At 58.0% G+C, this 23,778-nt stretch overlaps 1 protein-coding gene across 20 annotated transcripts in view; it reads right to left on the minus strand.

Annotated features, from left to right (window-relative positions):
- The window catches only part of DYSF (dysferlin), a 202,199-nt gene that overhangs the window by 60,472 nt on the left and 117,949 nt on the right, over positions 1 to 23,778 (minus strand). For 15 of the 20 annotated variants that reach the window (XM_059659471.1, XM_059659466.1, XM_059659469.1 and 12 more), the window contains 6 exons: positions 19,965 to 20,058; positions 19,326 to 19,403; positions 11,243 to 11,424; positions 8,548 to 8,688; positions 7,701 to 7,730; positions 6,321 to 6,350 (listed from right to left, as the gene is read on the minus strand). In XM_059659471.1, the coding sequence (XP_059515454.1) occupies positions 6,321 to 6,350; positions 7,701 to 7,730; positions 8,548 to 8,688; positions 11,243 to 11,424; positions 19,326 to 19,403; positions 19,965 to 20,058 (555 nt within the window). Of the gene's footprint in view, positions 1 to 569; positions 612 to 6,320; positions 6,351 to 7,700; positions 7,731 to 8,547; positions 8,689 to 11,242; positions 11,425 to 19,325; positions 19,404 to 19,964; positions 20,059 to 23,778 lie in introns of all 20 variants that reach the window. The other 5 variants (XM_059659459.1, XM_059659455.1, XM_059659456.1 and 2 more) reach the window with 1 other exon arrangement.

Consider the following 23,778-nt stretch of genomic DNA (forward strand, 5'->3'; position numbering starts at 1 on the left):
GGGCCTGGACGGCCACCACAATGGCCTGGCTGCTATGGGGACACCTGGCTGAGTGCCCACCGTTGGCACTCCAAACCACCAGCTACAGTGGCGGCACATCAAGGGTTGCCTCATTAAGGGAAGGGTGGGGACTGAAGGCCTGCTCATGGCCCGTGTGTGGCCTGCTTGAGGGTGATGCCCAGTCCAATGTGGGCCCAGGGCCAAAAGCCCAAGATGCAAAGGGGCAAAAAGAAGGTATCAGGGAGGGAACCACGCCCAAACTCCCCTGGGTGGGGAGACAGAAAGATAAGCCTTTCTCACATGGGTGCAACATTCTCCCAAAGTCACCCAGGAAGGCTCACTCATGTATTCCCCCCCAGATGTTCTTCTCTAGGCCCCTAACTCTGGGCAGTGTCCCTTTGGTCCCTTCCTGTCCCTCGCTTCCATGTTGCATCTTTCCTTCAGGCTCCCTTGCGCTCCAGTTGATGGCATTCCTCTCTATATGCTGAGGACCAGGCTCCCCATTTCCAGGAGCCTATTTACGGAGGAGGCCAGGGAACCCGAACCTCGGGAAGGATAGACTCCAGTACCGTTTGGAGGAGGCCCTGGAGGAAGAAGGCAGGTGCACACAGCTGTGGAGCGCCAGGCCCGCAGAGGCAGCAGGGAGAGACAAGCAGAGACAGTGGTTAGAGTGTGTCTGTGGAGCAGCTTCCTCCGCGCGAGGCCACCATCCTCATCCCAAGGCCATCTCATCTCCATCCACCTCGCTGTCCTCCGGGGTCCCAGAACATCCTTGCTCCCTGTCATTTGTTGCCACTCCACAGGCCCCCTGCCGCTGTAGGGCCCCCCTTCCACCAGGCCTGCAAGCTGCCACATTGGCCCTCTGTGCCCCCTCCTCGCTGTGCATACTGGTGAGGCTATCACGGAGCTTCTACGCCTAAACACTCTCTGGCTCCTTAACCCAGTCTCATCCAGTCCCCCCTCCCCCCCCCCCCCAGTTTTCCCCACTATCTGCTAAATCTTTTTTAAAATATATTTTATTGATTTTTTACAGAGAAGAAGGGAGAGGGATAGTTAGAAACATTGATGAGAAACATCGATCAGCTGCCTCCTGCACACCCCCGACTGGGGATGTGCCTGCAACCAAGGTACATGCCCTTGACCGGAATCAAACCTGGGGCCCTTCAGTCCACAGGCCGACGCTCTATCCACTGAGCCAAACCAGTTAGGGCTCTGCTATATCTTTTCCTTCCTCATTTAAAACTGGTCCATCAGATCCACCCTGCTCTGTGTCCTCTCCAGCAGCCTCCCTCTCCTCTCTCTCTTCCTAAAAAGGACTGCATCCATCCACTGCCTCTCACTTCTATGCAGCCCTCTGCATTCAGCTTGGCTCCCTGCATCCTCTCCCTGGAAACTTCTATCCCCAAAATTAACAACGACCTGCTTGTAACTCAACCCAGAGGCCATCCCTCACCAGCTCCTTTGTTTCTTCACTCCCTCAGCAGCATGTGGCCAGCTGATCTCGGCCTCCTTCCTGAAACCATCTCTCTGGTCCCACACTGGCCCTCCACCCCTACCCTCTGCTTGTTGAGTCCCCTACTCTGCCCAGTCGTCTCCCAGGCTTTCTGCTCCCAAACATCTCTGCTAAACTCTAGACCCACGGTCCCAACCTCTTTTGCTCAGTTCATCCTTGTGTCCCACTGGCCTCTCACACTGAACTTACCCAAAAGTGGATTCCCTACCTTCCCCACCAAAACTTGCTCCTTTCAAATGTCATGTCAGAAACCCACCCCACCATCCACTCAACAACCAGGCCACAGAGTCCCGTGCCACCCTCAGCTCTCGTCCCCTCGTCGCCTAGCCTTGGCGATTCTGTCCCCTAAATCTCTTGCATGTGGATCCACCTGTCTTCTTTCCTCAGCTGGGGTCACCGCCCCTCTTGCCTGGATTCGCCAGCATCCTGCCAAGTGGTCTTGCACCTGGTTTTGCACATCTACTCCCTGCAACAAAGGTATGCTGTGCTCTGCAGCCAGGAGGCACTACCTACGAATGTCACTCTGTTTAAGACCCATCAGAGGTTCCCCACCCACTCAGGATGAAGTCCAAACTCCTTGACGTGGCCTCCAAGACCCCTCATCTTCTAGCCCTTGACTTCTCCTGTCTCACCTCTCACCAGATAACTTTCCCTTCCAGGCCGCCAGAGCGATAAGCCGCCACCGTGAACATGCTCATTGCCTGCCCTGGCAGGTTACAGGAGACACCATGCTGTCTTTGCCTGTGAGGCCTGCAGCTCTGGGTCCTTCTGTCTGGATGCTCTCCGCCCACTTCATCTGGCTACCTCCTACTCGGCTTTAGGTCTCCATTAAATCTTCCTTGGGGGGCCTGAGCCTAACTTAAGCACCCCCATGGCTCCCATAGCAACTTGATCCTCTCCAGTTGAAAGACACACCATCCTGTGCCATCCCTATGTGTTCATTTGTCTGTGTCCCCGGCTAAACCAGCTATTCTGCACACAGGGACCGCAGCTGAATCCCCTGCCCAATAAATAAAGGGTTATGAATGGATAGCTGAAGGGAGGGAAGGAGTGGGGACAGAGGGATGGGTGGGTGGGTGGATGTGTGAATGAAGAACTGGCTCCAACATACTCTCCCCTCCTTGTCTGCTCCAGCCCGATCCTTGGGTCTTCACCAACCCTTCCCTCCCCTGGGCCTGCTGATGGCTCCCGCGGTTTGAATGGGTTTCCCTTACCCTCCTTCTGAGCCTATGACATCTTTCAGGGCCCAGTTCAAGCTCTCCAGCCTCCAGAGAGTCTCCCCAACCACTCCAGAAAATTCTTATAAGCCTGCTTTCTGGCTTCTTTGAATTCTAAGTGACCTTGTGTCCAGTTTCCCAAGATCGTAACAGGTTTCTGACGTCTCACGTGAGAGTCCTGTGGCCCGGCCAGGTGGCAGCTCTGTGCACGAGTTTCTCAGCTGCTCTCTAGTCCGGCCGACCTGAGGCACCTCCTCTCTCCAGGCAGTGACTCTCCACAGGGTGGGCTGCAGTGGCACTATCAGAACTGGGGACGCACATCAGCATCGGCAGGCGGGGGTGGGTGTAGACGGAAAGTGCCACCAGGACATCCTGATTCACTGTCCTGAGTGTGACAGGGGACCCTGAGGGACACAGACCTCGGGGCAGCCTTAGGATAAGCCTCATTAGATACAGCAACACCTGACCAAGCCCTTCCTTGGCCACCCTCCCCACCCAACCCTGAAGGCAGGGCAGACCTGAGGCTGCTCTGCTAATGGGCCTCTACAGGGGTGCGGGCTTTTGTAGTCATTCAGATCCCAGTTCCTCAGGGAGCTCCAGGCAGGGGCAGCCAGGCGGCTGGGAGGGCTCCATTGTCTGCCTGCCCCACCCAGCTCGTTAGGAACAACATGTTGCTCTAATTACACTTGGGAGGAAAAACAGTGTTTTAAATTAAGGCCTTGGGGGGGGATGGGGGATGGGGGACCACTGGGTTTATTTTCTTGATTGCAAAATACCAAAGTTTTCCTTCTAGTGGATTTGGGGGTGCAGGAGAGGACCTCGCCATACCCCATCGCCTGGATTTGGAAGGACTGAGGGAGTAACATCTGGTTGGACCCTGAGCCTCCTGAAAACAGCCACAGAGCATGCGGTCTCTCCTACCAGGACATCCCCTCCACGGAGCAGGGCAGAAGCAGAGCCAAGGGCACCGGTCCCACCACACCCCCTTCAGTGGTCAGGACCTCAGCCCCTGCTCCCGCCTCAGCCCCCAGGTGGGTCTTCCTCGGCACATGCCACATCCCAGCCCCAGCTAGGAAGGAGTCAGCCAGCCCCTCTCCTGCCGCGTGTGCGTGCACATGTGTGTGTGTGTGTGTGTGTGTGTGTGTGTGTTCATGCGAGTGTACACACTCGCACACACTCCAACGTGCATGTGCACACTCTCCAGTTCTCAGGAAATCTAAAATTGCAGTTTCTTTGAACTCATTCCCCTTGGCAGCACGGACTGCCTTTGTTCTCCAGACAAAAAGGAAAAGAAACGAGACAGAGGGCTCAGAAGAGGCGGGAGAAGGAGGGAGAGAGGGAGCCAGGGCCAAGGAGCAAACGGAGGCAGAGGGAAACTCGAAGGGAGAGCGGGAAGAGGGGAAGGCGAGCAGGGCTCAGAAGAGGGGAAACAGCGACACAGAGACAGGCTAGGGAGCCAGAGAGATGCCCTCCTCCACCCATGCTCTCTGCCACGACCCAGGCCTCCCAGGCATCAACCAAGTCTCAACCTCAGGACGCCACAGTTCTCCTTCCCTGCCAAGAGCCCCAGAAAGAGACCCTCTGGATGGGCGTAAAGCCTGGGCAGAGAGAAATCTCACCCAACAAACTGGCCCCCAGCGATGACAGCCTCCAGCCCAAAGCATTGACACCTGCACTCCTGCCCCCACCTGCCAATCTGTGCTTCAGAAGCAAGCTCGGTGTCACCTCTTCCAGGAAGCCACCTCCACTGTCCTCCATCTGCTCTGGGAGCCCTCAGCGCAGACAGATGGTGTTTCATCTCATTCACAGACACTGTCTCCCACGCAGCCTTGGGCTGCGCTGGCCCAAAGGCACTCGCCACTGGAGAGGCCATCCTTAAACCATCCTACAGTCACCGAAGCCTCCTAGCTGGTCTCCCCTCCAGCCAGACAACTTGCTAACCACCCATCTGCCCTCTCTGCTCCAAGAATCTAAGCTCCTGGCCTGGCTTATCACGGCCCCGTGGGCTCCTGGAGCGATCCTCACAGGGATCAGACTGAGACCTAGATGGGACTGAACAGGGGATACAAGGCAAGAGCTGAGCTCACGCAAAGACAGATTAACCCTGCACAGTCGTAAAGCTTCCTGCAGAACCGGTGGCGGCAGGACCCCTGCCTCCACCCAGTACCAAAGGATTCCTAAAACCATACAGGACTCGGGACTTGGCATGAGGCTTAGCCTTCGAAAGCAGGGGAGGTGGATGAGCTACGGGCCCTGGGGATGAGGGGGTCACCAGGTCATCTTCTGGGGTGGTTCCCTGGGTGAGTTGTTACTCCATTTATCCTCAGGGGCCTCAAATCCTCTGAACCTGATGGCTAGCCCAGCCCTGTGCCCCCTGACCCCACCCCCCACGCCACACTCCACAGGACTTGCTCTCACCTGGCCCTGGTGACCCACACCCCACCTCACTCTGGGGCCGGCCCGGCAGCAGGACACTTGGCCCTCTTTGGGGTCTGGCCCCAAAGCTGCAAATCTGGCTTTGCTTCCTGACGAGGAGACCACAGCCTGATCCTCGCTCTCGGAATCTGAGCCTTCACTGTTATATATTACAGATCCAGTTAGTTATTAGGGATTTTAACTTTTTTTTAATAACTCATCCCTGGGCTGGGTCTTTTTTGGAGCAGGCTGTGGGTTTTGGCCACAGAATGCTCTCAATTGAGAGAGGGCTCCGTGCTGCTTCCCTGGACAGGACTCTGCTCCCCTTTCCAAATCGGCAGTCTTTCCAACTGCAGCCAAGAGCAGGAGGCTGCCTGTCAGGCGCAATTACGGCCAGCTCATTTGGCGGACCCCACCTCGGTCTGGGAGCAAAAGGAAGTGAGGTAAGGGGCGCGGGGCCTGCAGATCCCACATCCTGACCCTGCACTTCAAGTCCAAATTGCACTGCAAATGTCAAATGGTGTTCGCTCCCTGCCTGGGGATTCCCTGACGGCAGGAAGTAGCTGCCTTCTGCCCAACCCCCATCGGACCAGGGCTCTCCTTCCTGCCTCTCCGCCCAGGCCTCTGCCCGACTCACGCATGAGGACCCGCTCCCAGATGTGCAGGAAGCCATAGGGAATGCGCTCCTCATCATCCCCATGGCAAAGGACAAACCCCAAACTTCTTCTAGAACCGGGAGTCCCCAGCCCACCGAGCCCCTCAGCCATCCAGGCCCCGAACCATTCAGACCCTAAACTGGTGCCTGTCCCTTGGGCAGGTTTCCCACCTTTTTCCTGCAACAATGCCTGGCTGGTGCCACTTCCACCAGAAAGGCTTCCTTGCCTACTCTGGCCTCTTATGCACATTTTCCTCTTGAAAACATGCCACCTGGTCCTCGGCCAGATGAGACTACAGACTGCCAACCATGAGATCTAGATGAACCCGACCTTCAGCAGGACAGCCAGTCCTCCGAGGCAGAATCATTCGAGGACTCACCCGGGCAGCCCTGGACCCGCACAGAGTGAGGGGAATGAAGGCTCCAGGGCACGTGTCCAGAAGATGGCCTTGACCTCCCCTCTGTCTCTGCCCACCCCCCCACCCCCAGCAACCGCCACCGCCACGAGGGCCCGCCTCACCTCTTCCAGGATCCGTGATGTATCCTGTACCTGGACCACATCATGGGACGTTCCACATCCAGGAGAAAAGAGGAGAGAAGGGGATAGTGCCATCAGTGACAAAGCGCACCAGGCTGGGCAGAGATCAGCACACCAGACGTCACCTAAGAGGAGCCAACAGAGACCACCTCCCATCCCCGGCAAGTGCCATGTGCTTCTGGCCACGCCCTCCATGTGGTCCCTGAGAAAGAAGGTGTGATGGACGTTGATGCCAAGGAGCTGGTAGGAGAGGAGGCCAAAACATAAGCCTAGAGCCCAGGCATGTCCGGAAGTGACAGGCAGGGGAAAGGAAAATGGCAAACAGGTGGTGGGAAGGGCCTGGGCCTGTGCGGCAGCCCAGGAAGCAGACAGGCCTCAGGTCCTGGAGCTGCTGCTCCTACCCGAGCACGTGAACCTGGGGAGCCAAGAAGAAACAACGGGTCCCCCAGGGTCTGGCAGACTGAGCTTGGGAGCTTGGACTTGACAGGAGACGAATGGAGAGTGAGAGAAGGGGGAGAGGGGGTGAAGCAAAGGGTGGAGGGGGGACAGGGGGCAGGAGGGCCTGCATGGTAAGAGCTGTCTGCAAATTGTGTGGGCTGCCTCTAAGGGGGAGGCATCCAAACAGAGCCCCGCTGACCACGTCCCAAAGCTGCAGCTGAGCCCGGCCCAGAGTAGTATTTGAGAAGCCAATTAGCCTGGGCACCACAGCGAAAGGTCTGCATGACCGTGACGCCCAGGGAGAAGGAGAGCGGGGACAGGGAGCCTAGTCCCCTCCTCCCGGTCACGGTCACGTCATAGTGGGCACCGTGAGCTGGGAGCTACGGTCCAAACCAGAACCCTCCGCGGGCTTGTGAGCAGCTGCGCGCGGCCCCTGCACGTTTGCTACACTAGGTTCGCAGTGGGACCCAAGAAGTACTTCCCACAGCATCCCCGTGATGCCGCGCGGGGAACTGCCTGGCGAGTCGATGGCTCTCAGCCCTGGCTGCACACTGAAATCCCCCGCGTGGCTTTGAAAACCACCAATGCCTGGGCCACACCGGAAAGATCCCGCTTCCTTTGGTCTGGGGTGAGGCCTGAGCGCCGGGGATTTTGAAGGCTTCGCAAGGATTCTAACCTGCAACCAGGCTAAGAGGCACTGGGCTGGCTGATCGTGAGGTCCCTTCAGTCTGAGAATGTGATCTTCTCAGGGAAGATGGGCAGGAAAGGCCTGAGCTGGGCTAGGACCCCGGCCCCCCGTCCACTCCACCCTGTGGCCCCACTGGGCCCTCCTCTGCCTGCTGCCCTTGCTAGCAAGGCACAGAGCTACAAACACAGGGAGGCCAGCAGGGAGTTTGAAGAAGGAAAGCTGAGAGCAAGACTTACCTCAAAGCCAGGAATGTGGTGGATGGCCGGCTAGAGGGAAGGAAAGAGCTCGCTCAGGTGCTGGTCACTCAGGCCCCCTCACCTTCCCTTCTGCCCTGGCCAGGCAAAGCCATTGCCAACCACAAAACAACCCTCGTGGCATATGCCAGTGATCAGATAGTCCAGGGGTCTGCACGCTCTCTTCCTCAGAGGCCTGGGGTCCCTCAGAGCTGCCTGGGAGTTGGAGGCAGGGTGCACGGGAACCAGGCTGGCATAGGCTGTGTCCCTCTCCAGACACTTCACCTGGAGCAGCCCCATTTCTATCTGGCTAATATATTGGGGTTTACATCACAGTAAGAGCAAGTTTGATGATTTAGTTCTAATGCCAACCCCCTACTTTACAGCAGGGAAGGGGCTGGCCCAGGATCACAGCTGGGCTGTGGCACATCAGCGCTGGAACAGGGGGCTTGCCCTTCCCTGTCCTTGGAGTCCTCCGCCACCACCACCACCACCACCACCACCACCATCACAATTAAGGCCCTGCGCCCCAACCAGAAACAACCTCAGGAAATGACCCTGGGGAAATACATCCAATGGCCAGAGGTCTCAGAGATTCCAGCATTGGACCCCACAGTTAAAGCGTGTCCTGATTTGGGGTTCAGAAAAGATGGCTGAGACCCGTCTCAGCAGGAGGCCTGACTTCCCTGCAGTGGTCCCCACTGTCAGGCCCCCGGTGGAGGGAGAGGATGGCTCGGCAGCCCCCTGCCTTCCACAGGCTGACGCTGCCTGTGTCCCCCCCACCCCGCCCCACCAGACGCCTCCACCAGGTACTCCCCGCCTCCTGGATCTGGACGTGGCCCAGCCTCACCTTCTCTCTCTGGATGAGCTCAAAAGAGGCCAGCAGCTCACCTGCCGGCTGGCTTCCCCGAGTCAGGGGGAACCAGGCCAGCCGGGGCATCCGGTCCAGACTCGGCTGACAGATGCAGCGTCCCATAAACTCGTCTGCACCCTGGACACGGAGTGGAGAAAGAAGAGTCAGCATCCCCAGCCAGGGCCCTGGTGGCCTCAGAGGGATCGTCAGACCCACATCTGGTATCTGAACCCTAAAGGGCAGCCCCTGGCGCTGAATGGTGAGCTCTGCCCCCTTAAAAGGATTCGAGAACCACGTGCAGTGGCCTGGTCACTGCTGCTAGATGTGAATTCCCGTCATGGTGGGGGAGGAAGAGCCTCTGCATGTCCAACTAGCAGGGCCTTGTTTTAATTTAATCAAGCCCTGAGCCGATTAGAGATCAGAGTGGCGGGATCCTGGCATTTCTCTGACGCCCTCACAGACGAGGCATTTGATAGTTCCAAGGACTTTTGTTTCTCCTGTTCGTTTCACCTTTAAATTCTACCACCTTCCAGACAGAGAAACTGATCACACTCATCGAATTATATGAACCTTGCAGAAATGATGTTTCGTCCTTTGCTCGGGCACTTTCCATGGCTCCCCAGTGCCTAGAGGAGAGAGTCCAAACTCTTCCCCTGGGACGGAAGGCCCCTCCTGGAGCCTGCTCACCTCTCCTGCCCTGTCTTTCCCTCCTGACACACACCCTCTACTCCAGCCTGCTGGTCCTGGCTGGTCTCTCACCGCTGGCCTTTGCATGGGCCTGTTCCAGCCATGCTGCCCTCTGCCCTGATTAGCCACGACCCACAGCCCTGCCCAAGCTCAGCCTCCGACATGGCCCTCCGTGACCTCGCTGGCCTGTGGTCAGCTTTCCCAAGGGCAGGGGCAGGGCACAGAATGTGGGTCTCAGCCAGCTGGTGCTGCAGCCCTCACAAGCCCTGGCGATTTGCTCAAGGCCCTCCTCTGGAGAAACCCAGAACAGGACTGGGACGCCTCCCCACCTGCAGTCACCTCCCTGCGGGGGACACCCCAGAGAGCCACCAGCTGCTGCATAGATGCCCAGATCATCAAATGACAGTCCAGCAGCAACCACTCAGAGTGGACGCCAGCCCCAGCCCTGGGAGGGCTCCTGAAGGCTCCTCTGGGCAGGTATTGTCCTACCGATGGGTCACGGAGAGGCTGGAGTAGGGGAATCCATGCAGAGCTCGGACAGCCAGGACAGCAGGAGCCCAGGGTACGTGCCACAGTACGGACGAGCTTGACTATATTAACAATGAGCACAGCCTCTGCTCTCCCACAGGTCCTTGGAGCCCACCCACGCAGAAGAGGTCATGGCTGCACCTGCTCCTTCAGCCCAGAACCTTCCTGGTCCTCCTACCTCCCTCCTCCTGCTGCAAAGGCACCAGGCCCTGTGCTCTTCTCCCAACAATCCCAAATAGACTCCAGTTGCTCATCCCCCGACCCCACTCCCAAAGAGCCAGGTTTTCTTTCCAAAGGAAGAGCTCGAAGGCTGACTCCCCAGCCCAGGTCTGCACTGCCCACTGCCAACTGGCCCCCACCACCTAGAGGCACCCCAGACAGCTTCACCTTCCCCACCCCCATCTCCACACCCTCCCAGGGCACCTGACATCCGGTCATGGCAACTCTTTCTGGAAACATTTTCAAAACCCTGCCTCCTCCCCTTTCATCACACTGCTGTCCCCAACCTAGGAGGTGATCTCTTTGCCACATGCCCCATCAGCTGGCATAGCCCCTCTCATCGCTCCTCTTTTTAAAACGTCACTGTGACCTGTCACTCCCCTGCTCCCCTGGCCTCATTCTCTGTTCTCCTCCTTCCCCGCCTGCCCTCCTCTCTCCTGGGTCTCCCACTCGCCCCAAGGCTCCCTCCTCCCAACACCCACACCCGCTCCCGCATTTCCTCAGGGCTGCATCTTCCCCACAGGCTTCTGCACATCCAGCCCACAGTGCACCCTCCCTCAGCCGTGCTGCCCGATAATGGAGCCACTAGCCACCTGCGGCTATTTACATTTAAAGCTTGATTAGTTCCAACTAAATGAAATTCAAAAGTCAGTTTCTCAGTTGCATTAGCCACATTTCAGCTGCTCAATAGCCACATGTAGCTAGTGGCTCCCAGCGCATTTCCATCAGCAAAGGACACTCTGTGGGCAGCTCTGCTAGAGGGCCTGCCTATGCCTCAGAGCCACATGGCTCTCAGGGACCCACTGTCTCCCTGGAAGATTCTCTGTCTGTGGGTGCGTCTTGGCTCCCACCTAGACTGGGAACACGAAGTGAGGGGCCACCCAGCCCAGCACAGAGTGCTTAACAAATGTCTGTGGAGTCAACACAGCATGCTGATGAGGAGAAGGGATTGGCCTGGGACCCTGTAAGCAAGTTAGAGGCAGAGAAAACCCCGGCTTGTGAGCCACAGCCAGCACCTTCCTTTCCAGACCTGTCCCCTCTCTCTGCTGTGGGCACAGCATGGGCGCTAGCAAGCCCGTTTTCGTTCCTCTAAAATAGTTCTGACCACGCTGCAGTCTGTGGGGCCAGGGCAGAGGCCCTCAGTGACAGCCTCAGGGGGCACCCATCTGCTTGGGGAGCTGGTCCTCACAGCAGCGTCCCTCCCGGGGCCCCTGGAGGAAGTGGGCAGTGAGGGGACGCAGGAAGGCAGGAGGCTCACGTAGGTGTCGTGGTCGTACAGCTCCACCACGATGCTGGGCGGCTGCTCGGCGATGGTGGCCGGCTCGCCGAAGATCTCGATCTCGTAGAAGATGAGCGTCTGGTCCCAGGTGGGGTTCAGGGTGTTCTTCGCCACCACCGTCTTCTGGCTCTGGTGCAGGAAGGAGACGATTGCGTAGGGATCTGTGGGCGGGGGAAGGGACGGGAGGCAGGACACAGCAGAGACCGTGAGAACGGGCTGCTCAGGAGTCACTCGGGCCACAGAGCTGGAGCAGAGCTGTGCCTGCCCGTCTGGTGCTACAGCGTCAGGTGGGCACCCATTTCCCGGGCTCTCCCTGACCTCCAGGAGCGGGCGGGTGGGCCACCACGGGGAAATGGAGCCTGGATCCAAGCAAGAGGGCACAGTAACCCAGAGAACTTCCCCTTCTGGGCTCCTTCTGGGGCTGATCCCCAGGGGGCAAGGTCCAGTTGGAAGAAGTGAGCCCTGGAGGGCTCACTCATTTGTTCATTCAGTCATCCAACAAGCATTTATTGAGTGCCTTCTGTATGCCAGGCTAGAGGCTAGGGGCTGAAAATGCAATTGAATCAAAACCACAATTCATACAAACAAACATAAAATTACCATTTTGGTCAGTGCTTTGAAGACTAGAGATAAGGTGCAGTCGAGTGTGTGAGGAAGAGACCTGGCTTCTTTGAGGAAGGGGGGGCGGGGGCGGGGGTAGAACAGAGATGTCGGTGCCATCAGCATGGCGTGCCTAGGGCTGCATTTCAGCAAGCTCACTCCGGCTGCCACACGGAGCGGGTAGAAGTGAGTGCAGGGGGACCAGGTAAGAGGCTACTGGAAGAGGCCGGGCAGAGATGGTGGTGGCTTAGATGAGTGGGAAGGCCCAGAGAGAAGCACATGGACTCAGGAGCTGTGGGTGGTGTGAGAGGAACCCTAAGGCCCCTGCAGCTTCCTACTGTCCCCAAACTCCTCTCCCGCATGCCGGCCCCAGCCATGCTGGCCTGGGACCCAGCCCCTAGTCACTCCCTCTGCCCAGTCCCACAGGGAAGATTGGAGTCACTAGAGAAGATTCTAGCGCAGTGGTTCCAAATGTGAACATGCAGCAGAACCGCCTGGAAGGCTTACGAAGGCTGCTGGGTCCCACCCCAGAGACTCATGCTTCAGGTCTGGGCTGGGGGCTGAGAATCTATATTTCTGACAAGTTCCCAGGTGGTACTTACTGATCGGCCCCCAGGGCCACACTTTGGAAACCAATGCAAGAGAAGGAAGGGCCTATGAGACCGAGTGCATGTAATTTACGAGAGGAGCAGAGGGCCTGGAGAAGGGGCTCCCCAACTTCTCCCATTAGGGCATCAGCCTGGGGGAGGGGTCCAGTTGGCTGCCGTTTTATAAGACTCAAAACTGCCAAATGCTGAGGGCACGTGACAGCAAAGTCTAGGGATGCAGGAGGCTGGCAGCTGGGTGCTAGATGTATTGAGAAGGTGGAGCCCAAGTGCTCTAACACATGCCCTATCCCCTTCGCACCTGCTCCATCCTGCAGTACCTCGCATCCTCTGAGCCTCACAGTCCAACCCAATGCCCTTTCCTAACCCCACATGTGGCCTCAAAAGGGCTTCAGAGGTAATGGATCTGCCCTGCTGGCCTCGGAAGGGTGCTGGGATGTCCACCCGCAATCCTGGGGCTGGGATGGGGAGAGAGAATTTCCCCGCAAACGGGAGGTGAGCAGGACAAGCTCCTTGGCCTGAAGGAGACCAAATGGCACACCATGGCCCCTGCAGGGGAGGTGGCAGAGAGTGACGACAGAAGAGGCGGGAGGCTGAGGAGGGCAATGCGAGGACTCCCATTATGGGATGGAGGGAGCAGGGTCTAAGACTCTAGCGGTCACCCACGGGGCCAGGTTTAAGCGAGAAGAGGATCTAAGTGAGGAGGCAGACGCTGTGGGCTGAACAAGGACAGGTGTGGCTAACGAGGCAGCCACCAGCCTGGATGAGCTCCTCAGCTTCAGGCACAAAGGCACCATGGGGTAAATCTTGGAAGACTTCCCACAGGAAACTGGTTTGGAACCTGATTCTGGGGGTAGGAGAGGGCAGTAGGAGGCTCTTGGCCGGGGAGAAAGGCTACCACATCTCACCACCGCTACGTGGTGGGAGCCTCCCTGGCATGGGGCTCCCCCTTCCATGCACCAGCCTGGCAGGGCCGGCCCGAGCCCTTCCCTTCCTGCCCCTGGCAGGGCCCAGCGGCGTCTGTGCATTTAATGAAACCGTCTGGCTGTGATACCATCAGCTCCAAGCTCGGCAGAGAACCTCTCCCTGGTTCCAGTAAGGGAAAGAGGGAGCGTTCCGATAAATAAAACCATATTAGAGAGCCGGCGAAAAAGCCCCTTTTGTTCCCACCCCCTGTGCTTCCCAACGCTTTATTTTTATAAGCGTGCGAGCCCCAGACCGACCGCGTTTACACAAAGATCACAATTGCACATTGTAGCGGCTGTGCACACTGTATTGGTGTTGGCAGCACCCCCCACGCTGGCCCCTGAGCAGGCCGGCTCCTTCCAGCAGGCCCATCAGCACAGCAATGAGCTCAGCGCGGGGGGACGGGAGGGGGTGGCTTTCAAACAAAAATCACCCAGACCCACACACGCGCCCCGCCCGCCCATGGGAGGAAAAAACACACAACAAAGGCATTGTAAAGAGCAGGCCTGGAGGCCTGGGGCCTCAGACACTGGGCTACTGTGTGCTGGGGCCTGGCCTCTCCCCCCCACAGGGGCCAGCCCCTCCAAGAAAAAGAAGCAAGTGGGGGTGGGTGTTGCTGAAGCAAGGTGGTCAGATGAAGGCAAGCCAGACAGACGCACAGACACATCCCTCTTCCAGGAAAGCCCAGAGCAGGGAGGAGCAGATCCCAAGGAGAGGCGAAGGAGGGGTGAGGGCCATCTCTTCCCTGTCCGCCCAGCCCCGCGCTCTCTGCAGGGCCACCACTCCCACAGGAGAGGCCGGCGCGAGCCCTCGGGCCTTGCCCGCCAGGCCAGCCAGAGTGCCACGAGAGCTGAGGCGAAATGCGGCTGGACTGGAGCTCCCTGAGGACCACAGCTGCCCTGGGACACGCAGGCCCTGATCACAGAAGGTCCTGCCGGACTCCATCCCCAGGAGCGGCCCCAGGCAGGTGATGCTTCTCTGGACCCGGAGTCCTGCGTCCCAGCTCTGCCGCTCAGACCCTCCTGGAGCTCCAGGGCGGACACTTCTGCATTCCCCATACCCTAAGCTTTCCTCGTGGGCCTTCCACCAACCAGCTCAGAGCACCCGAATAGGGGCCAGGGCAGGTAGCATCACCCCACTTGCCAGAGCGGGAGCTTTGCCCCAAGAAGACTAGGTCACTAGCCCGTGCTCACTCATGGCCCGGACTGGACACCATGACTCCCGGCCCAGTGCTCCTGCTGCCATGTTTACAGGGTAAGGGTCCCTAAGAGAGCAGACTTCATCACAGTAAGGCGCTGCACATGAAAACTGTAAGACAGCAGTATTTTTGCTATAAAATTAAGAAAAATCGTGTAGATTTATAAAACCCAGCGTTGGCACATGTTTGATGAACTAGGTGCGCTCCCCTTCATTGCTGGATGCAGTTCAGCAGCTCTTCAGGAAAGCAATTGGGCAGCATGCCCAGGAAAACACAGCACTGTTTATACCCCGCTTCCCATATTCCTGGGCATCATCCAAATTAACCAAAAACCTATATGTACAAAGATGTTCACTCCAGCGCTATTTGTCATCCATCATTCATTCAGTATACAATGATTGACTAACCACATGTGGGAGGGAGGCACTGTGCTAGGAATATGAAGATGAATGAGACACGATCCAGGCTCTTAAGATCACGACTACCGGTTAGAAGTGGTAACTACACGACGGTTACAGGACAAGGAGATGTGCGACTTGATGGCGGGGCGTATAAGGTGCGAGGGTGAGGGGTGCTGGGTGTGGCCTGGTGACACTAAGTCAGTCTTCCCACAGGCGGTCTCCCACCCTGCATCTCCAACAAGTGGAAGTTCCCAAGGCAGACCAAGGAAAAGAGGGTGTGGAGGCACCCAGCACAGGTGGCCAAAGGCTCCAAAGGGCACAGACCCGTGGGAAACAGCAAGGCGTTGATCCGGTTAAGGGGAGGAAGAAGAGGGCGCAGGGCAGGGGGACAGAGGAGGGAGGAGGTGGTGGCAGATCACGCACGGTCCTGGATTCACGCTGAGCAGTTTGGACTGAATCCTATGTAGATAGATCATTGTCTCCCAAAATGTGTTCTTCGAAATGTGCGTTCTCTGGGGAGCGAGGGAGCGCTCAAACAATCACACCGGCCCCCTCTGTGGCCGCCGCTGCGGAGCCCTTCAAGGCCACGGCGCCCCGTAAATCTCTGTGTGCAGCGTTCCCCAGCCTCTCCTGCTCAGGAACCCTTTGTAAGCGGAGCATTTCACAAGCCTCCGATGCACTTTGGAAAACAGCTCCTTAAGCTCAACTAGAAAATTCCCCCAAGCAGAGCCAGCCTTCCCTGAACGCTGGGCTTCAGAAGAGGGGGTAGACCCTGCCTGGAGTCCAGACACGGGGAGCCCAAACGTAAGAATGTCCCAGCCCCACCCAGGACAGGGTCTGCATCTGGGGTGGGGGGGGTGGGACGAAAGCCCTGGTCCCCACAGAGTGAGCTGCCCAATGGTGGGGCAGCCACAGGTCATCAGCCCTCACTGAAGACGGGCCTCGCAGCACCATCCTCAGGACCACCCCGCCGGTATGGCTCTGACTCCCCCAGAACCACGAGGGCAGCAAAGAGAACACAGGAGCTTTTTTTCTTGACAGACACGCCACCCCGGCACCTGGGCTGCTCACCAGCTCTCACTCTCGTGTTTAGCCAGGTCCGGCCCCCGGATCCCCCTTACCTGTGGGGCTCTCAAAGACCGTCTCTGGGTCCCTCGTGCTAAGGGCCATTCTCTGGACTGTGGTGACCTCAGAACAGAGTCTGTCTTGGTGGCAGTTCTGTAAGCAGAACTTATGGTTCCCTCAAACCACAGCAATGTTGGTACCCAACTGGGGGAGAGCAAAGCAGAATTCCGTGGGGGACAATTGGGAAAGGCAGACAGCTGCCCCCGACCCCCTAATTCCCGGGGAAGGGATGGTGTGAGGACATGTGAGCCCTAAGTCGGCTCCATCTTTTCCATCCAAAGTGAAGCCAGTGCCTTCTCCAGGTGCTCCCCCAGGAGTGGCAGCCCCAGCCCAACATCACAGAGGTCATCTGAATCAAACATCACTTTACATTTCTTATGCCCACTCGCCACAGGGCCACACACCCATAACCACAGGCCACATGCGCCCCTCCCGTGGTCCAGAGAATCGTGCTGGACGTCCACTCAGTCCCACCCACGGCGAAGCCCTCGGGCAGCCCGGGCGGCAGGATCTCCACGAGCCTCCCTTTCCTGACTGAGTTTACTATTATTCGACAAATGTTTCCTGGGAAATTCCTGTGTGTTCCCCCAAACCCTCAGCCAGGGAGAAGGAAGCACACACAGCGGGTCTCCAGGCAGTCCCAAGGCCCACAGACAGGGGACAGGCGGGAGCACAGCTCGGGGCCACTGGAGCCCACCCCTGCGGGGCAAGGCCCAGGGCACCGCCGGTCAGAGTAGCCGAGGGTTCCAGACCCCCGGCGGGCAGGCCAGACCCTAAGACTCGAGACAGACTTTGCGCTGGACCCTCCCCGGCCCCAGACACTCTGGATTCACACAGGAGTTTCCTCTGAGAAATGCCAGCCGGTGGCCATACACAGCCCCGGCCGCCAGCCGCCCCAGGGTCAGTTCCAGGGGAGAAATTGCTCTGGTTTAGGGGTTGGGAGTGAAAATAAACACTCTGGGTTTTATAGGTTCACCCGTGTTGGCTGCTGTTTTCCTTTCCAGCAGCTGCTCAATCAGGCCTTTCATTCAGAAGCCAGTGGCCTCTGAGGAAGCCCTGGGCAGTGCCCTCAGCGCTCAAGGGATGTTTACTTGGGGGAGGGGGTGGGGCTAGGATGGAAAGTGTGACGTCTCTGCAGGCCAGTCCCAGGCTGACGCAGGCCGGCCGGCCTGCCTGCCTGCTGTCTAGAGGTGCACGCTGACTCCTAGCGCGGGCTCCTTGGAGGAGTTCCCTCCCTTCAGGGTTCCTGCCAGCCCTAGAGCCTCCCCCCTGAGCCCCATCCTCCCCTCCCGCCCGCCTCACACAAACCTGCCACCTGCATCACCTCTCCTATCCTCCCCAAATGAAGAGGGAACAAGGTTGTGAATTAGTCCACTTCTTTTTTCCCAGGGTACGTTCTAAGTGTCAGAAAGCCGCCTGGCACAGTTTCCCCGGGAGCTGCAGCTGCCCGCCCTTGGCCTGCAATCCCTGCCCGCTGGCTTTGCGTAGGCTTTGCAAAGGGCACTCTCGGGACCCGGGACCTGGGACCCAAGCCACAGAGGAGAAATTGCTCCATCCGCCCTGAGCCTGGCTGCCCGGGGCTGGAGAACAAGTCCCTGAGAGGAGGGGATGCTGGGGCACAGCTGCTGGGAAGGAGGAACCAGAGAGGTGCCCCCGAGGGGCAGGGGCAGGGGCGGGGCTGGGAAGGAGGACGGGCACGTGGCTCTAAGCTGCAGGGCCATTCTGCGAACAAATCATTCTCAAAGCAGAGCTCGGTGCTACTCAAGCCTTTGGAGGCTGATATGTCACCTGTCAGGTATTTTAACTCAAGCCATTAGTTAAGCCATCTGGGTCTCTGTTTCTTTATCTATAAAACAGAGTGTTAAATATCCACTTCACAAGAGTTATAAGGGTTACATGAAATCATGTCAGTGGAGCGCCTGGGCTCATCGTGAGCACTGCGTTGTGTCCGTTCTTCAGACAGGAAGTGCTGCAGGCTCAAGGGTAAGACACGGCCCCTCCCTGGAGGAGCTCACAGTCACCGGGGGAAGCATGTGACCAAGACAGACGGCAATTCACCTGTGCAGCGGGTCAGGGCTCTGAGAGAGGTGCTGGGTGGTCAGAAAGGAACAGCCATGTCGGCTTGGGGAAGAGTCAGAGGGCATCTGGGCTGGGTCGTGAAGGATGAGGAGTTCGCTGGGTTAGCAATAGGGAGGGAATGCATTCTAGGTAGAGAGGACACTGGGGACAAAGGCTAGAAAGATGACAAAAGTTGGTGGGGCCAGAGCTAGTAGATAGAGGGCAGTCAGGGAAAACTGAAACTGGCAAGGTCCATGCAGTCAGATGACAAAAGAGTTGTCTGCCAGGCTGGAAAGCTGAGGATGTATCTGTCAGTGTCTACATTTGAAACCGGGGGAGTGACATGACCAGATCTCCTTCCGGGCAGTGCAGAAGGAAGCAGGGAGGTCAGGAGATGACCAGAGTGTCCATATACGAAGGGGCAAGTTCAGTCAGTTCTCAGGGACATCTTTGAGGAAGTTTCAGGATCAACAGGACGGGGTGACGGACTGTTTCCATGCTGATGGGACACCAGGACCAAGGTGGGAAATGCACAGAAAGCCTAGGATTGGGGGGAGGGGGGGGCTGGAATGTCATAGGAAGTTCAGTGTGGACAGGATGAACTGAGGTGTCTCTGAGGCATCCCGGGGGAGAGACCAAGATGTGGCTGGACATAAGGGGCTTCTAGGAACTGAAGACCTAGAAGCTTCCCTGACATGAGTGGTCACTGAAGCTGGGAAGACGGGGACCCCAGTGCCCAGAGAAGAGGACACAGATATACTCTTGGGAACGCCAGGCTTAGCAGGCAGAGAAGCACCTGGGTAGGAGCAGGTAGAGCAAGAGGAGGCTAGAGGAGACCCTAGAGAGAGGGCATCCTGGGGGTCCAGGCCAGAGGGGCTTTTAGGAGGGGATGGTCAGTAAAGTCAAACCCTACAGAGGGGTCCAGCCAGCCACCTGACAACTAGGGAGCCACAGTGACCTGGCAACAACAGCCACCTCCACAAGCCCAGCAAGCACCACCCCCCCCTGCAGGAGCAGCCCTGGGCCTGTGCCCCGGGGTCCCAAGGCCCCGTGGCTCGGTTCCCAGCTCTCAGCTCTGGTCCCTGGCTCTCCTCCCTTCCCCCACCTACCAGAGAAAGAGTCCTTGTCCATCGCAGGCAGGTCCCGGGCCTGGTACATGTAGCAGCGCAGATGGTAGCGGTTCCCGTCTGCACCAGGGAAGAAACAGAGATGCCAAGTGAGGGGCCGGAGGTGGCTGAGAGCCGGGGTTAGAGGAAAAGGGGGAGTCTGTCCCTGGGAAGGACGGCAGGCACAGGGGCTGAACGATAGAAATGGCACACGTCACACTCTGCAGAAGTCAGAACAGACCACAGCTCAGAAGTAGACACCTGAGTGATGTATCCTTGGGCCTGGCGAGAGTTGGAGAGAGGGGACAGAGGAGGAGGAGAAGTGGGGGAGGCTAAACGGATGACAGGAGAAGCCAGAATGCACCAGATCTTGAATGCCCGATTTGAAGCTTAGAGGTGACACACCACACATAGACGGGCATGTGCGTGTTCAGGCACAAACACACACACACACACACACACACACACACACACACACACACACACACACACACACCAGAAGACACTGACTCACCAAAAGAACACAGACTCCGTTCTCCACAGCCCCACATACACACCAGAACATACAGCCCCACTCAAACAGAAACAAAAGATCACACACCGAATCATATCACCCCATAGACACCTCGAAGCATCACTTACAGTCGAAGATGCAGGAAATCGTGGGTCTGTTCACGCCAAAGCTCAAGGTGGAGACGGACCGGGAATCCTCGCTCCTGTCATCCACCACACCGCCCTGGAGACACAGAGCTGGTCAGGACAGATTCGACCCCACGCCTGAGGGTGACAGGGAGGCTGACCCAGAGGGCCTGGTCCCCAGGTCAGGAGACCTCTAGACAATGCTCCTCGGCTGCTGAGAGCTGGGCCATCAGCCTCTACCTTCACCCTAGGGCAGCTCATCCTCTGCTACAGCCCACAGACTCCAACGTCAAGTCCACGGGGAAATTTTTCTCCTCTCTAGTGGAGACCAGACAAGTCAGAATGGAAGTTTGAGTAGTTCCAGTCTACAGGGTTGGTGTTTGAAAGAAGGTGGGACTTTAAGAGGATCTTCAGAAAAATCCAGTGGTGATCTGCCCACCGGGATGAGTTAAGAAGAAGCAAAGTCGGGAGGGCCCGCTCTAGCATCTCTGTCCACCCGTGAGCCTGGGTTCCTGGGCTCAGGCTGAGGCCGGAGGCAGGGACAAGAGCAGGAGGCAGTGGGGGTCTACACTGAGGCTCAGAAACCAGTCTGTGCTTAAAGCTCTATGGCCATTCCTCTTCCCTTGTCCTCATTAGCACTGGGGTCTAACCACTGGGCAATCAACCACCTGCCCTGGGCCCCATGTCCACCTCGTGATTCAGGGATGCCCCTTTGCCACCTCCGCCACCCTGCCGCCACTCATCGGGGTTCTGTGTAGCTTGGGGGACTTGGTGAGCCAATAGGGACCAAGGCCCATACAAGAAGAGGAAATGCTCTACTCACACCCAGCCCCGCCTCCCAGCCTGGGCTCTCTATGACATTGGGCCCACCAGCCTTCCTCGGACAGGAGCTCAGCAGAGGGGCTGGGGAGAGCTGGGCAGCACTCCCACGCTGTCCGCTCCTGCTGCTGTCGTGCAGATTTCTCTAAGTCCCTCTCCCCTCTCCCACACCTGCTGCTGGCCCAGTCCCTCTCGCTAGCATACAAGCACACATACTCTTGAAAGGAGACCCTGGCCTCCCCATGGATGGCCTGTTCATCCCCTACCCAGGCCCACCTGGAATGGCCACTTCCCAGAGCCGTTCTCCTGGGCAGCTGGGATCCCCACCTGCAAACATTTCCCAAGAACCTCAGCCTCTCCCAGGGGGCCCTAAGCTACCCAGTCCCCCAGTGCCTCCGAATACAGAGCACAGGGCCACTTTTGTGCCTCCATCCTCAAACCACGCCCGCCCTCAGGCCCCAGCCCAGACCCCTGGCCCAAGAAGCCTCTCTGGGTGCTGGCCCTCCCACTTCTGATCTGCCCACACCCAGAGCCAGCACAGCGTCATTACCAGTCACTACTGGCTCCCCAGCCAAATCTTTCGGTGGCTCTCACTACCTGAATGGTCTTGGTCAGACCCAATGACCTGGCCCATCTTTCCCATCTGACACCAGGGCTTATTTCCCTCAAACCCATCCTCAGCTTCAGGCCGGCCACCCTCCTCAAGGACGGTCCAGGCTCCCGTCTGTTCCCATCCCAAGCTCATGCTGTTCCCTAGCCAGGAGAGCCATTGATCGTCCCAGTCCTGTCCTGGTCACGCGGGCTCAACAAAGAAATGCATCCGAAAGGTAGGCCCGTCTTCCTCTGCTCCATCCTGAAAGGGGGCCCATAAAACACGCATACTGGAAGGACGTGTTCATCCGCTCTCCCGGGGGACACCAAGGTTCTACTGCACCTGGGCAAGCTCTAGCTCCCACCACAGGACACCCCCCTCTCTGACAGAGAGAGGAAGTGACCCCCTTCTTTTGGCCACAGTTTTAACACAAGCTCTAGAACCAGATTACTTGGGTTCCAATTCTGGCCCTGCCATTTACTGGCTGTGTGACTTTGGGCAGGTTGCTTAACCTCTCTGAACCAGTCTCTGTAAATTCGGGATAATCCTACAGTATCTGTCTCAGAGTTGCTGTGATTGTTAAGGAGAAAAATTGCACGTTCTTAGCATACCACTTGGCACATAATAAATGCTCCATAAATGTTTGCTATTATGAGAGAAATGGGGCACAGTCAGGACAGGGGGGGATTAAGTCATAAACTATGAAGTTAGCAACTGTGCTTAGGGGTGGTATTCATACATCCCATAGCTGTTCAACATTATTCCGGGAGCTGGAAAAGTGGACACTTCAGGAGCTACAGCCCTCAGTCTCTCAACACACACACACACACACACACACACACACACACACACACACACACCACGAGAGCAGGATAAGAGGGAGGGTGTCATACTACAGACAGGGAAGGCTACTACAGAAAGACCCAAAGGCCAGCAAGCCTGGATCCTCCCTCCCAGGCAGGTGTGGCCCCCAAGCATCCTGCATTCCCACGAGGAGAGGCGTCTGGCCTGGCTGCGTGCTGGCATCCCGCCAGAGCATGCACCAAGTCCAACAGCTAACCGTTCCCAGTTTCAGGGTCTGTGAGGCTGCGCATAGGGCTGGACCTGGGGGGCCCAGCAGGCCACCCCAGGCGTGAGGTGCAGGCACGCCAAGGAAAGCAGATCAGGACGCTGGAAATGGCTTGGCCAGCCCCCGGGTGCAACAACGCATAGCACATGCAGCTCAGTGCACTTTCGTGGGGGAGGGGACGGGGGAAGGTTCAGCTTGGGGTGGGACTGAAGGTCCAGGACTCTATAGCCCCTTCGCCTTAGCCTGGCAACACACGTGTGCCCCCCTCCTCCCCAAAGGTAGGTAGCTGGGGCGAGCGTAAGGAGCGAGGCTGACTCGGCTGGCTGCACACAGGCCCCAGAATTCCTTCTCTCCCTCCAGGTGCCTACAGGGACCTCCCTGCTCGCGGATCACTGCCAGTGCACATCCCCACTCACCTCACACCTCCTCTAGAGGGCCTCCCCCAGCCGCCTCCATCAGCACCACTCCCACCAAGGCTTCTGTCTGGGGCTTTGGCAGCACTTTCTGGGTCTCCGTCCAAGGGCAGGGCCACCGCCTGCGATCAGAAAGGGTGTCCCCCTCCCTGGGATCCCCATGAAGGCTCGCCGAGGTATCTCAGGCCCTGAGAAGGACCATTCTTCAGAGGGAGAAACCAGTGTTCCCTCCAGGAATGCCCCTCACACTGCCAGGGCTCCTCCATCTGCCCTGCCCCCAGAGGAGGGGCCCACTGCCAATGCCCCTGACCACCACGCCACCATGCCACTCCACAGGCCCTCTTCCATCCCCCTCCCCACCCCACCCCGACCTGCCACCCAAGTGTGGCCCTGCCTCCTCCTTCCTTTCTCCCCCTAGCTCACAGAGACAGATGGAGTTTGCTGGGAAGAAGCAGGGAGAGCAGGAGGTGGGCTGCGGGACACCCGCTAACCAGGGCCCTGCCGCTGCCCTGTTTCCCACCCAGGGCAGAACCCCACCCTCAGAGCTGGCCAACGTCTTTAAGTCTTCTGACCCTCCCAGGGGGACCTGAGCTCTCCACGCATCCGCTCAGATCCCAGGAGCAGAGGGGAGGCCAGCTCTCCCTCCCAGCCCAGTCTCCGGGAGTCAGAACTGGCCTGGAACACGGTGTGGGTCAGGGAAGGGGAGCTGGCGTGCCTCAGGGAAGCTCAGTTCCTGAAGCTCGGGTTCCTCATTGTAAAGTGTCAATTGTGGCAACACCCAGTGCGAGGACTATAGACAAGCAGGTATCTCCAACCTTGGCACTCTGGATATTTAGGGCCAGGCAATTATTTGTTGGGGCTGTGCTATGTGTTGTTGAATGTTTAGCAGAATCCAGGGCCTCTACCCAATAGATGCCCATAGCA

Source organism: Myotis daubentonii, chromosome 12 (assembly GCF_963259705.1).
Source record: "Myotis daubentonii chromosome 12, mMyoDau2.1, whole genome shotgun sequence".
In the NCBI taxonomy this organism is placed as follows: domain Eukaryota; kingdom Metazoa; phylum Chordata; class Mammalia; order Chiroptera; family Vespertilionidae; genus Myotis; species Myotis daubentonii.